This window comes from Camellia sinensis, chromosome 5 (assembly GCF_055761805.1).
Source record: "Camellia sinensis isolate YWXY chromosome 5, ASM5576180v1, whole genome shotgun sequence".
Taxonomy (NCBI): Eukaryota; Viridiplantae; Streptophyta; class Magnoliopsida; order Ericales; family Theaceae; genus Camellia; species Camellia sinensis.
The window spans coordinates 218627356-218642626 of record NC_138965.1 but is presented as its reverse complement, the minus strand read 5'-3'; the positions used below and the strand labels follow the sequence as shown (position 1 = coordinate 218642626).

At 34.8% G+C, this 15271-nt stretch overlaps 2 protein-coding genes across 5 annotated transcripts; both read left to right on the top strand.

Annotated features, from left to right (window-relative positions):
- Positions 1–2134: 2134 nt before the first annotated feature.
- LOC114278872 (uncharacterized) lies at positions 2135–9838 on the top strand. 4 transcript variants are annotated; one of them, XR_003635091.2, is made up of 10 exons: positions 2135–2646; positions 2736–2908; positions 3320–3478; positions 4459–4608; positions 5653–5796; positions 6584–6740; positions 6911–7083; positions 7900–7955; positions 8326–8423; positions 9610–9838. XR_003635091.2 is itself a non-coding variant. In XM_028221032.2 (10 exons), the coding sequence occupies exons 1-10, from the start codon at positions 2433–2435 to the stop codon at positions 9697–9699; spliced, it is 1419 nt and encodes a 472-aa protein (XP_028076833.2). In that variant the 5' UTR covers positions 2135–2432; the 3' UTR covers positions 9700–9838. The 4 variants fall into 4 exon arrangements, 2 of the variants coding, with proteins under 2 accessions (XP_028076833.2, XP_028076834.2); XM_028221032.2 differs by having other exon boundaries at positions 8321–8423; XM_028221033.2 differs by lacking the exon at positions 8326–8423.
- Positions 9839–11460: 1622 nt separating this feature from the next.
- Positions 11461–12552, top strand: LOC114278846 (uncharacterized). The gene has a single exon (XM_028220985.2). The coding sequence runs from the start codon at positions 11461–11463 to the stop codon at positions 12550–12552; it is 1092 nt and encodes a 363-aa protein (XP_028076786.2).
- Positions 12553–15271: the final 2719 nt, after the last annotated feature.

The following is a 15271-nucleotide window of genomic DNA, read 5'->3' as shown; positions in this document are numbered from 1 at the left end:
TATTTATTTACATTATTTTATTTATTATTATTATTTCGTTATTTATTTTTATTTTTAATAATATATTATCATATACAACTATAATACTAGTAAAAAATTTAAGAGATAATTTAAATTTTCGAGTTGTTACAGTTCTCCCTCACATTTGAGAAATTGCACTGATCCTTATTGTCAATGTAATTATTTGACGGTATTAACTTTTAAGTTAAAATGACATATTTACCCTTAACCATTATATATACTTTAAAGGATAAATTACATTGACACCTCCTGAGGTTTCAATTTAATACGGATCTCCCTTGACATTAAAAAAAAAAAACTAATTTAATAAAAATAAATATGAAGAAATATATTTAATTTGTAAAAAAATATTTCTAACCACTCGAAAGATAAAAATTATATAAAAATGATAATTATTTTTTATTTTTTATTTCTTAACCAAATTAATTTTTAATTTTTTAAAAAAATATTCTAAAAATCAAAGCATACATAACTTAAGAGTTTTTTGATAAGTCATTTCTTACGTTGGTAACTTATTTAATTATTAGTTAATTTTACGACATTTTTACTATCTGAGACCTGTTTGGTAACCATTTCGTTTTTAATTTTCAATTTATATTTACAAAAATTTTAAAAACTGTCATAAAAACGTGTTTGATAATTTTTTTTGTTTATAAATGGTTGTCTCAGTTTGTAAATTTGAGAAAAAAATATAAATTCAAAAAATGAGTTTACGTTGGTTTTTAAACTGAAATTTAAAATTTTGACTAACAAATTTTTTTTTTTTCAATTAATGTTTTTTCAATGATTTTTTTTTTCAACTAATACTAATCGAGTGGGCAATTGATAATACTACTTTAAACCTTGGGGAGGGGATTATAATTTCTAAAATGTGAAGGGTGTCAATGTAATTTACCCAATGATGGCAAAATTGGTATTTAAAAAAATTAAATTACTGACATCAGTTGACATCAGTAAAATCTGTTAGTTGACTTAACAGTCAACTAACCAAGAGAGCAATCTGTAATGAAACTTTAAATCTTAGGGTGAGAGAGATAATTTTCAAAAGGTGAAGGGAAAAACTATAATAAATATAAACATCTTGGGTGTCAATGTAATTTACCTTATATTTAAAATCTGGTCACTCTAATTAATCATTCAGTTATGCTATGTAGCTCGAATCTGCCCTTCCCTAAATCTCCCCGAAATCAAAACGACGTCGTTTTGATTTGATTTTATTTTTTTCCAGAAGAAGAAAATCAAAAAACAAAGAAAGAAGAAGAAGAAAAAGAAAAAGAAGAAGAGAGAGAGAGAGAGAGAGTTCATCATCAACAACCGAGACCAACATCAACCATTCATCTTCATCATCAACAATGTCATCAGATCCAAAAAAAAAAAAATTCAACCACCAGATCCAGGAAAAAAAAAAAATTCAACCATTCATCTTCATCATCAACATCTTCTTCAACATCACCATCACCATCATCAACACTAGCCAACAATTTTATTTTTATTTTTTCCCCTTCATTTCAGATCTAGAAAAAAAAAAACAAAATCGGGCTGGGCTGCGACGATCGGAGGCGGAGGCGATCGGCGATCGACGGCGACCCCCTCTCTCTCTCTCTTTCTCTTTCTTTCCCTCTTCATCTTCCTCTTCTTCTCTCTGCGTTTCAAACATAAAGAAAAAAAAAAAAAAAAAAACACTAAACGATGTCGTTTTGGGCAGTCGGGGGATTCGTAGGGGAAAGGAGTTTCGAGGTACAGACCATTTTCCTTAGAGGAGTGATAGAGACTCCCTCCAATCACTGCTCCCACCACCTCCACACACATGTGACAGATGGTGATTGGAAGATATGAGAAATAAAAAAATGAAAAAAAAAAATCCAACCAATAAAAGAGAGAGGGATTAAAGGGGTTAAAAAAAAAAAGGGGACACTTAGGGGTGGTTTGGTATAAATTAAATAATACAAAAAGTCAAAAAGTTACTATCCTATTTAAGTCACATCATCTTATTTAAATGGCATTACCTCTCAAACACATCACATCAAATCCAATCCATATAAACCAATAAACCAAAAAGTACACTTTTTTTATAGAACATTCCAAATCAACACGGACAATTTTTTATTTTCCTTAATCATTTTATTTTTGTTACTGTGTAATAATTTGTCAACCCGAAACGACATTTTACTCCAGTAAGATGCAGATGATCCTTATCACGATTTAGCTGAAGAAGTCAATCGTCGAAACAGTGTTATCGTTGATCGCTTTCAGAACAAGTGCAGCTTCGGAAGTTAAACGTGCCGCTACAATACTGAAACGCCACAGTTTAGCCTCCAATGCCATCGCAGCACTGGCGTAACTTGAAAATCCACAATTGCATCTGTTCTGCAGAGTGATATACACAGTTGAAACTCGAACAGAGCAAGAAAATGGAGGCATCGAATAGCAACAACAGTTCACTACTCATACTCCACAATACCATAATCTTCACTATGGATCCCCAATCCCGAGTCTTCCGCAACGGGGCAATCGTCATCGACAACGATCGAATCAAAGCCATTGGCCAATCCTCTCACATCCTCAGCGAATTCTCTCCTCTTGCTAACCAAATCGTGGATCTGCACGGCCAATTCCTACTCCCTGGTCTCTCTCTCTCTCTCTCTCTCTACACTCACACACACTGTCACTGATTTGATGTACGTGGTTATGTATATGTTGTTGTTGTGATGTAGGTTTGATCAACACACATGTTCATACCTCACAACAACTCGCCAGAGGCATAGCTGACGATGTTGATTTGATGACTTGGTTACACGATCGCATTTGGCCTTACGAGTCTAACATGACTGAAGAAGATTCATACATCTCAACTTTACTTTGCGGAATCGAACTCATTCACTCTGGTGTTAGTATCAGCTTTTTCCTTCCATTTTGTTTCCGGGAATCACTCTAATGATTTGTACTCGACCATTCTTGTGATGTTTGTGCGTGTTTGAATGAATATAATGGCTCAAATTTAATTTTAAAAAATTAGGATTTTTTGCACTTTTTTCTCAAACTATGTGCAAATGTCGACAAACGTATTTAGAGTAATCACTCTTTAAATTTCCTTATTTTAAAGTTACATTTTAAATAAAATTCTGTTAATAGTCAAAATGGAAGTGTGGTTGCTAACCATGCTTTTTATGAACAACATTGTCAAACAGTCGCCTTTTTATCAGAATTTGAATAAAATAGGAAATTAGAAAGTATGCTTATGTAATTGCGAAATGGAATATTGATGTAACAAGCTGTATTATATGATCTGTTGAATCAGGTAACATGCTTTGCAGAAGCTGGAGGACAGCATGTGTCTGGAATGGTGAGGGCAGTAGAGTTGCTGGGCTTGCGCGCATGTTTAACTGAGTCAACTATGGACTCTGGTAATGGTTTACCAGCATCTTGGGGTGTTCGAACCGCAGATGATTGTATTCAGGTTGACCATATCTGTATATCTATATAATATATATATATATATATATATGTTCATGTTGATTACTAGGATAGGACACAAAGTGCTTGAATTAGTCTTTCAAGTGAGTATTGGTAACTTAGATGCTTGCTTTTCTTTGATCATACAACTAACTTGCACAAAATGCTAAGCTCATGATGGACAACTCTGAAATTGTTTGGCTTCTATTGTTGAGAGTTGAAATGCTTCACAAATAATTAAAATATCTACTAAATTTTTTGTAAGTGAGTTCTTTTTATACTGCTATACCTATTCCTTTCGATGTTGAATTCTGACATCATCTATTAGTTGTTGCTTTTGCTTTTCAACTTTCCCATTCTTGGCGATCTTTTGCCCCATTTGGTGTTTATTCATCATGAGATGGTGGAAGTGGTGCATAATGCCTGATACACAGATAACATGCTGTTTTTAACTTTTCCTTCTTTTCCCTATTCATTAATTTCTTTTTCTGCCAAAAACCTGTTCCACTATTGGTGGTTGGAAATTATTCATTTTGTAAGCTTATTACTTCTGTTCTCTGGACTAAACTTTTGATTGAAATGTCAATGGGTTTATTTCACTGGCGGCCAACTAATACTTTTGGATTGTGATGCAAAGATAAGCTATAAATATAGAAACTTGCACAAAGTTTGGAATGATTTTTTTTGGGTCTTCATTCCTTCAAACCAGGGTTCTCGTGTGCAAATTCTTTTTGCTCGATAGGAGTAGCTGAGGGTTTGGGAAAAAATTATTGAAATAGTTCCTTGTATCTTTCTTTCCCCCTTTAAAGCTTCCCCTGGCATTTATAATTTCAATGAACCTAATCTACTAACCCTGACATACTGTATTTTTTCTTCTACTACAAATTTAGATCTTCTTAAAATTGTTGTATTTTGATTTCTATCCTTGAAATATTTTATTATTTGAACAATGTATAAAATAATGTATTTACTTTAAGTGTACAGTCTCAAAAGAAACTGTATGAGAAGCACCATAATGCAGCAGATGGCCGCATTAGAATATGGCTTGGAATAAGGCAAATTATGAATTCTACTGATCGTTTACTAACTGAAACGAGGGACACTGCAAAAGAACTGAAAACTGGAATCCACATGGTAAGAAAACTCTCTCTTTCTCTCTCTTCATATGCATATTAGATCAATGCTTTTTTAGATTTTGAATTCCATAGCCTGGTACTATACATATCAAAGCTTTCTTGAAATATAAATATACTCTTAAGTTCTATGTTTATGCATGTCTGGCAGAACAGAAAGTGAAAATTGGATGTTACTAGCCACAAACATCAACTTGGATTTAAGTGAAAATTTATATGTGGATGGCTAGATTGTAAGATATTTTTCTTGGAACTGAAACTATCCTCCTTGCAATATTGATGCCCACTGCAGGAAGTGTATTCTTAATCTCCTACTTCTTCCACAAAATCACGCCTAATGAAAAACCTAAAATAGAAAGAGAATGTTCTTATTTGGAAACATCTGTGTCTTTATTTGTTCCCCTTCTCAGCAAAGGTTTTTATTTTGGAAATTAAAGCAGTTCTTTTTCCCCTTGGTAATTGCTCACTTCTAGTGCTGCTGAGAGGGGTTGGGATTGTGCATGTTTCTTTCTCTTGAAAGTTCAGTTCAGAAACGGCTTAAATATATGGAGTGGGAAAATATTACATTTTAGGATTGATTTCTAGTTTTTTATTCTATTTTTGCTGTTGGCATCTATGTAAAGCTTCTATTATACCCTATGGTCTCTGGATAGCCTGGAATTTTTCTAATTCTATCTTTTTTCATTTTGTTAGTTCAATTTCATCCTATTGCAATGTAATTAACAGCATTGAAAATAAAAAATAAAAAATGACTGCATTGCAGCTTCTAGTAGTAGCATAATATTACATAGAATGTCAAACTTGAGTCACATGACGTGACTTGTTTAATGTTAATTTTCTTATAGAGGTTAGTATTCAACCAATATCTTGGGAATCAGGCACATTCGTTTGTTTGCTTCTTTTCTCTTTATTTTTTGCCTGCCCTATATATAGATTTGACAGCAAGTCAAATGCAGGGTTCAAATTTGATGCCAGAGAATAGATACATATTCTTATAAATAGATAGATCCAACTAATTCTCTTTATTTACTGTTTCAATATTTAGCATGTTGCAGAGATAGCTTATGAGAATCAATTTGTGATGAGTACTCGAGAAGTTGAACATGGGACAGTTACATACCTGGAGAAAATCAAATTCCTACAAAGCAATTTGCTGGCAGCTCACAGTGTTTGGGTCAATGAAACTGAGGTAATCCTCCCCGCTCATTCCATGAGACACCCGGCATATATCCTCCCCCCCCCAAAATTTTTTTTGTAATTTTTTTTTATCCTTGTTCATTCCATGTTGCATGTTATTAATACCATGTCCAACCTGCTTAATCTTGCCTACTTGTGCAACCAGATGTAGAAAACAAATTCAGAATAAGTCAAAATTTTCAAAAAAAAAGTGAAGTGGAATGTAGATTTGCTTTTACACTTGTATGAGCGGTCATATGTGTGTCACTGTAGTTGACTTCTGACTACCAATCAACTAATCTGAGATTGTAGAGTGGGAGCTTTCAGATTTGTCTTCTGTGTCAGTGAGGAGAAGTGTGAGAGCTTCTAAATTTTCTCATCTTGCTTGCTTTACATATTCTTGTTCTTGGAGTGAGTGGTGGTTCTTTCTACTGCGCTGCATCTTTGATGATATCAGAAATTTTTGTAATCACTATATTTTGGACAAGTCAGCCCCCTGTCCAATGCTGGAGCTGATTGTGTATGCAAGAATACCCTACTACCCCCTTCAGTTCGTTCTTATTTATTTATTTTTATTATTAAAAAAAATTGGATGGGGGTTGGATGGCCCACATTTTTAAAGCTCCATTAGAAAGTTTGACTTCACATTATTCAGTTCATGTTACGTGGGTAGTGATATGGATATGTTTAGTCTCATGCTGTAATTTTTTTATGTTTAAGGATGAATCACTTGTTGCGTGAAACGTGACAACGGTTATAGTTGCTTGATAGTGTCTTTTGTGTTAAACTATTTGTTCCAGATAAATTTTCTTTCAAAAGCTGGGGTAAAAGTATCCCACTGTCCTGCTGCTGCAATGAGAATGCTTGGATTTGCACCCATAAAGGAAATGCTTGATGCTAACATTTGTGTCTCCTTGGGAACTGATGGGGCACCATCCAATAATAGAATGAGCATTGGTATGTTTAATTCCGGCAAAATCTTGGTTTAACTGCATTCCCTTGATCAACAAATTTCCAGAGTACCTTCTCATCCCCAGCAATACACAATCAAACCTTTCTGTTGCTTCCAGTGTGCTCATAGCAATTTCAGTGGTTGTGAATTTATCTATGGATGTGTCTCTGTACAGTTGATGAGATGTACCTAGCTTCTCTGATCAACAAAGGACGAGAAGTTTATGTGAAGGGAACAACTGATCCTACAGCTCTTCCTGCTGAAACGATTCTCAAAATGGTGACTGTAAATGGTGCCAAATCAGTATTGTGGGACAATGAAATAGGGTCACTTGAGATTGGGAAAAGGGTTAGTACCACCCTAAAACCTTGCCCCATCTTATTGGGATACATTGTGCCAAGTTGATTTTTTTCCTTTTCAGCTTCATCTTGCTTCTTTTGCTTTTTCCCCCTCCTTATGTTTTCCTATTCCTGCTTAATACAGAAAATGAGTAGGCATTTCAAGTCTGTAACTATCTTGGAAATATATTTCATAGCTTGACTTTCTGTTGAACGTTACATAGGGTCAGCCTTAGTTAACTGAATAAGGCACTTATCTCTGAAGTCTATGATAAGAAACATTGACAGAAAATGTAAATAAAATTCAAAATTAATACAATAGAAAGTCCTCCAGTATTGAAATAAGAAGATTCCCAACAGTTGCACTTAAGTGTATGTTTAAATTGGGGTAAATTACACTTTTTACCTTGAACTTTTATCCAAATTTCACTTTGGTCTCTCATCTTCGAATTGCAACAATTTAGTGTTTAAGACTTCAACCCGCTTTTCAATGTGGTACTACCTTGTGTGGAAAAAGAAACAAAGGCTGAATAGCAAATATGAACACTAAAGAACTAGGGAAGAAAGTTGAGGCAGAAAATTGAGCTTCCATATATGTCATTTTTATTTTATTTTTTATTTTTTTGAGATAATAAAAACATTAGTCAATCAAATTCTACCTCCTCAAGATTATTACTACCTCCTCAAGATTATTACTCTAGGTATACATAAGAATATGAACAATCTTTATTACCCTTTATCAGTTCTCATCTTCACAATTCTTAGCCCTTCTTGATGCAATTCCATGAAGTTGAGGCTGATTTTGTTTGCCTTCACCATTTGGTAGGCTGACATGATCATAGTCAACCCTTTCTCTTGGCCTATGGTTCCTGTGCATGACAGGTATGAATCTATCCTTGAGACGTTATGCAGTACTTAAACACAATTTTTTTCATTGTAAGATTTTGCTGCTGCTGTGTAACTTGTATTCGGGCCTGGGCGAGTCCAAATGCAACTTGGTTGGATCTCCATAGAATGTCAAAGGAGATTGACAAATCCACAGTTCTCCCTCTCACTTGAGTGGCTCCTTGATTCAAGTGAGGGGGTTGTGAATAAAACTTGAAAGGCCATGGTTTAGCAATCTCCTACATTAAAATTTTCATATGGAATAATTCCCCCCTTCTTTTTTTTTTATTATATAAACTGATATGCAGCATAGCCAGCCTTGTATATTTTCTTTTTTTTTTATTATATGAACTGATATGCAGCATAGCCAGCCTTGTATATTGCATGCGAAGTGAAAATATACTCTCAGTTATGTGCAACGGCCGCTGGATTATGAAGGATCAAAAAATATTGAGTGTGGATGAGGTTCGAATACCTGTTTCTGTTTGTATTTAAAAATTTTATCCTAAATGTTGCATTTGCATGTTTAAATACTTTTGCATCTTTTATATCGATTTTTACATGTATTTAGACTCTATTTTTTTTTTTCATTAAGTGTTGAATCATGTGCAATGGTCAAGACCTTTACATGTCACGTCACGTCAAGGAGTACAACGTTTTTGGATTTCCTTCCTATGTCAAGAAGCTTAACATTTTTGCTGCTTTTGCAATTTTTGTATAATTAAACATGTTTTCCACTTAAAACCTTGACGAATTTCCTAGATGAAGTTAAAAATAATTTATTGATAGTTGTTTTTAAGACACTCTACAATCAGTTTACTCACAAAGTTGACTGAATGACAAGTCTAATCAAGTCTCATAGAGAGTGGAATTTGTCTAGCAAAATGTGGAAGAAAATGTCGAAGTTATGGACAAAATCTTTGGAATTTGCCACTTATTGAGAAAAAGGAAACAGAAAAGGGATAAAAGGAAACAGAATTTGCAACTTTTTGACAGTGCAAGGGAAAGGGAGGGATGGCTTTTGATGGTGGATGTATAATGAGTCTTAATTTTACCTTTGGGGCTGCATACTCCAAATTATTTTTTGTTCCAACTTCAGCTGCATTTTTGGTGTCAGTCCCTGTACCCATGGTCTCATATGAAAGTCCAATTTTAAAAATGAAAGTTTCTGTACTACAGGAATCATTAATATACCAGTGGTTCTGCATGACTCTTATCTTATTTTAGTAAGTGCTGTATTGAACTGTAACCACTGATGACCTTTGCTTCCCTAACAATATAGGATGCCCAAGAAGAGATAACAAAGCTAGAATATAAATATTGTGTTCGTGTGTCATTTTGGATTCATAGATCTAGTGTGATGAAAGAAAGTGTAGTTATAAATCTGGTTCAATAGGTGGGGCCGCAAATTCTATCTTTAAAGAGCTGGTTAGTGGAATAGGAGTTCGGGATCTACAGGGTTTAGCTAGCTGTATTTGATATTTCCATATTGTCAAAATTTCTTGTCTATAAGTTGGATTTTCACAATCTGCCTGTGGTTTAACTGAAATATGGGAAGATGCGTATAATAACAAACATTTGTTGCTTTTGCCCTTTCTTTCTAGTTAAGAAGTTCACAGGATTCATGTGGATGCATATTGTTAATTCGCAGGGAGAAGTCATTTCAATGGCAAAGCATGCTTCTAGCCAACTTTTGAAGAGAGCAGGTATCCAGATTCCTACCAGAATGAATGTCCTTTAAATTTCACACCCTTTGTATGAATAATAACCAGGCATATAATAATGTTGTATTTGTGGAAAATAAAAGCAACCAAAACAGTTCTTTTTTTTGTTGTATGATTGTAATTGTTCAATGTGAGTTATTTTCCCATAGAAGAAAATGATGAACAGTTCTGACAGTAGCGGCATGACAATTGGTGACTAAACGTTTGATCCAATTCTTTTATTGAATTTGTCAAATGAAGAGAGAAATTTTTTTAAAAGATAGTTTTTCATCAAATCAATGATAAATTAAATTTTTAACCAAATCTCTAATGCATATTTTTTAAGATAGGTTTAGAACTTTTCCAAAAAAAAAAAAAAAAAAAAACTACTACTATTGGAGTCCTCCATATGAGATGAAGTTTTTGAGAGGTTGTTTGGGGTGTCCTAAATAAGTGTATTTTTTAACTTTTTAGACTAAAAAGTTGAGGAAAAAAAGATAGTTGTTTGGGTTAATTTTTTGACTCTTTTTTTATGATAAAATGTGTATTAAAAATTTGTATAAATTAGTGTGTAGGGGAAGATTAGGAGTGTGAGTTGTACAGTCGTACTATCTGCGCAGCTGATTGCTAAGAAATGATTGGTTACTTTTCGGGCGTTGCATTGGACGGTGTTGTTCGGCCTATGAGAGCTATCACGGGTTCCGTTTTGATAATCTAAACCATTTAATGCGTAGAACTCATCAAGTATTATATGTCTGTAAAAAATCACGTTGATCGGATATCAATAACTATCTGATCAGATAAGTTTTTTTTCAACCGTTAATTATAACACTACTTATTTTTTATACAAAATTGATTTGATCATGTAATTAGTAATATCCAATCAATGTGATTTTTTACAGACATATAATACTCAACGAGTTTTACACATTGAATGATTTAGATTATCAAAATGGGACAACAGTGTGTTAAAATTGTACGCCAACTGTGCAATTTTTCTTAAAAAATAAAGGTGTAGATCTGAACCGGTCAGATCTGTCTTGTAATTTTGTATGTAAAATTAATTTTTAATATTTATTTTTAGTGAATAGTGATAACTTTTTGATTTTTTAAATAATTTTTTAACTTTTTATATTTTTTTAGACATGTCAAATTAAGCCTAAATTTTCACTTAAATTTGATAATAAATATAATAAAAAAAATTAATATTAGAGATGCTACAACACCTTATCTGGGATTTGTTTTGACCCATTCTTTAATCCATTTTAGTAATAACCCAAGCTAAATTTTTGAAAATTTAAAAAATGTATTTAATATTAATTACCGTAATATTTTATCAAACAAAAATGCTAGAGGCCTCAAAAATTCTATCAAAAGTTTTACCAAATGTCTCACATGAGTGTGGGACCCACATGGGACCCACATTGTGTGGGTCCCACACCCATGTGAGACATTTGGTAAAACTTTTGATAGAATTTTTGGGGTCTATAGCATTACTCTTTATCAAAGAAATATGGAACAAAGAATTAAAACGATGGAGTCCGATTGGTCAACAAATTAATCGCGCGGGGCGCCCCGGTGGCCACAGAAGAAGAATCCACAACCATCTAGAATCATTCCCTTAAAAGCTACTCTCCTGAACCTTCTAGAACTTCCCTCCCCATCCTTCCCTCCATCTCTCCTATAAATATATCTCAACCCGTGCCGTGATCGTCTCTGCCACAATCTCAAAAACACAAAAATCAAACACAGACTCAAAGCAATCTTCAATTTGTTCTAAGAAGCTTCGAGATATAATAATGGATAGTCCCTTCTTCAGAAGCCAGTGGACCCAACCCTCATGCCCTCGATCTTCATCAAAACCGAAGGTCGTTTCGATTCCGGTTCACTTCGTGCGATCGGAGACGAGCAGATCGGCATCGGCATTGAAGATCCAGAAGGTTTTCAGAGGTTTCGTGGTGCGGAAGAGCGTGAAGAGGATTGTCTCCATAAAGCGCGAGGTTGAGGAGGTCGAAAGGAAGGTTTCGCAGAACGAGATTGTTGATTTGATTCGGAGGAACTCGAAGGAGCGATTGCGAGTGAGCGAGACGCTTATGGCGCTGCTCTTCAAGTTGGATTCTGTTCGCGGAGTCGATTCTGGGGTTAGGGATTTCAGGAAGGCTGTGATTAAGAAGGCGATTGCGTTGCAGGAGGGAATCGACGACATTGCTTCTGGCAATCAAGCCCCAAGCAATGTTGTAGACGAGGATCAATCTAACGACCAAACCCTAGAAATCAAAGATTCGGCTGAGAATCAAACCCTAGAAATTGAAGGTAGTGTTTTAATTGATGATGATCAGGCATTGGAATTCGAGCAATCTGAAGCACCAGATGCCAAAGAGGCACATGATTCTGTTAAAGTTGAGGCAATTGCGGGAACTAAAGATGAAATCTGTGAGAAGATGGATATTACTGAGGTTGGAATAGAATCTGAAGTGAATGGGGATGAAGATGGTTGTGTTGTGAAGCAAATTGTTGAGGATGAAAATCCAACCCTGGCATTGAGTGATTGTGCAGAAGAGAGTGTGGACTCTCTGAATCGTCAGAGAAGTTTTGCTGATGTAATGAACGAACTTGGAGCTGAGCAGGCGCAAGAGAACTTGAAAGGTTGCGTGGATTCTGGAGATAAAGGAGATTATAACAAGCAACTTCTGGAGAGGGTGATGGAGGACAATGAGAAAATGATGAGTCTTATGAGGCAGCTTGTCGAGAGAAACGACACGCAAACTCGAATGCTGAGCTCGCTGGTGCAGAGGGTTGAGCATCTGGAGAGGGCTTTCATTTGTGACAAGCTGAGAAAGAAGAAGAAGAAGAAGAGGCATGTCACTGGAACAGTCGATGGATTGGACTGAACCCCAGGTCAGAACAACTGCGGAAAGCAATAATCTGTTTTGGGTATTGCTTGCTGTAAAGAATTTAGGTTTTTTGGGTTTAGTGATGGGTAATGGATGGAATAAAGTTGTTTTGATGTGCATAGTTGGGTTAACTGACATTGAAAGCAAATAGATTGTTGTGTTCTTGGTTGTGTTCAGTTTTGTGTGTTGTAATTTGTTTCCTAATTGCAAACTGTTAATTTTCATGTTTCAACTAAATTTTCCTTGTCTTGGACATTTTGTGTGTTCTATCTGCTTGAGATGATTCCAGTTCCCTTTCAATTGTTATTAATTGAAATTTCCTTTGATGGATTGCTATGGGTTTTGGATGGTTTGATGGTATTGAATATCAACAATGCATGCTAGAGGGTCACAATTTTTGTGGTCACAATGGTTTAAAACTGTCAAAACGATGCAATTAATGGTTTGACTTGACACAACGTGAGCATCTCCTTCCCTCTCCAAGGCAAAGCTTTAGCCTGCCGTCTTGCTTGTCAGCTTGCTCGGGCCAGAAACTTGTCCAATGCAGAGATTGAAGGTGATAACGAATTGGCTATTCACCTCAGTGCAACTGAAGCTGTTCTGCCTGGGGATTGTGAGGCTGTTCAGCTTGGTTCTTTCTTGTTGGTACCTCGTTCAGCAAATTTGGTAGCCCACTGGGTGGCTTAGGCCCATCTAAAGAACCAGTTACCCCTTGACTGAGTGTCTCACCCTCATCCAAAGATAGACGTTTTTTTGGTAGATGTTAGTTAGCCTTTTTTGCTTCCTTTCCCTGTTTTTCTGCTCTTGTTTCCTCTGATAAAAATTTATTAAAAAAAAAAAACACACACACACACACACACAGAACACAAAACAAGAAGTCCATAACATGGTTTAATCTACTTCATAGCTTTCTGTTAGCAATTGCAATGAAATTTTTGGGGTAAAACGTTAGCATTTATATTAGTATTTATTTGTGTTTGGCATGAAGGAAAACCTTTTTATGATCAATAAAGAATGAGATAAATTGAGTTAGAATATTTTATTTAAATTTAATTAATAACAAGATTAGAGTCTAATTATCATCTTTGTTGTGGTCGTTACCTTACAACTAGCAATTGACACAAATGATGCATGTCTAAATAGCTTTCTTTAGCAAACAAAAAGTTTAATATTTGAGCTCCATGTCCTCCCTCCTTTATCTAATTTTTAAGTATAATATTTGAGTCTCATACACCTCCTTTATATAATTTTATTGTTGTTTTGAATGGAGACATAGACATTTAGCAAATGGAGAAAGAAGTTTCAGGACACCAACACCAACATGGGTGTTTACTTTATATCACCGTTACACGAAATGTGTGTGTAATTTAAATAAGTAAAATAAAATAGAATATTTATCATTTATGTTGGGTCAATTCCACATCGACTAGGGAGGGACATTGCAACACGGTTTTGTTCCTCCTCGGGGGAAAAAAGTCTCTTGCAATGTGAAGGGGGCTATTTTTGTTCCTCTTCGGAGGAAAAGGCCTCTTGCAAGGTGGAGGGGGCCAGTATGCTTATAAGTTGGTTGCAGTTTCCCTTCCTGGTCGATGTGGGATTAACCCAACATAATCCCGGGAGGGTCGATGTGGGATTGACCGAACATAATCCCTCAACAGACTGGGCCACGAAAAGCGGGGGGTCTGCCGAACGACCTGCATGGGCCATCAAACTCACGTGACTGGCTTCTTGCACCCCGGCAAGATATTGTCCGCTTTGGCCGGAGTCTCACGGTTTTGTTCCTTCTCAGGGGAAAAGGCCTCTTGCAAGGTAGAGGGGGCCAGTACACTTATAAGTTGGTTGCAGTGTCCCTCCCTGGTCAATGTGGAATTGACCCAACAATTTATATTGTGTTTGATTCAAATGACAAGAGTCTTTTTTATTATACTATTTGTCATAATTCAAGATTTATGCCTATTATTTGTCTAATGGATATATATATATATATATATATATTTTCCTTAATGACAAAATAAACACTTGGTATTAAAGTGAAAGACACACATGGCATTAAAGTGGAGATGACTTGAGAACACAAGTTGTCCCTTTTATTAATAGTTTAGAAGATAGAAGATAACTATCACTAATCATCATCCATCGTTGGTTGATTTCAAAAAAATATTTTCACTTTAGTTATTAACTATTTTTATGTTGTCGTTACATGTACCAATTAATATATTAATTAGTGTATCAATATTAGTTATGATATTATTATTGACCACACTCATTAATCACATATAAATATAAAAAATCTCTTAAATCATGCCACATCATCAATTGATACATTAATTAGTATACTAATTAGTACATATAACATTATTCATATTTTTAAGTTATACTAATTTTTTTCTTTTAAGTTTTTTTCCAAAAAAAAAATAACAAATTTGTGACTGCCCACCTAAGTTTTTAAAATGTTTTTAAGTGGTCAACCCTCTATAAAATACGAGGGTCAAACTATAAAATTAAAATATTTAGATAAAATATAACAAAAAATAATTAGGGTCAATTACACTTATACCCCTGAGGTTTATGTTTATTACAGTTCCCTCTCTCACATTTTGAAAATTACATATCCCTCCCTAAAATTTAAAGTTTCATTACAGATTCTCCCTTCATCAATTTAATTTTTTTAAATACCAATTTTGCCCTCACTAGGTAAATTACATTGACACCCCTC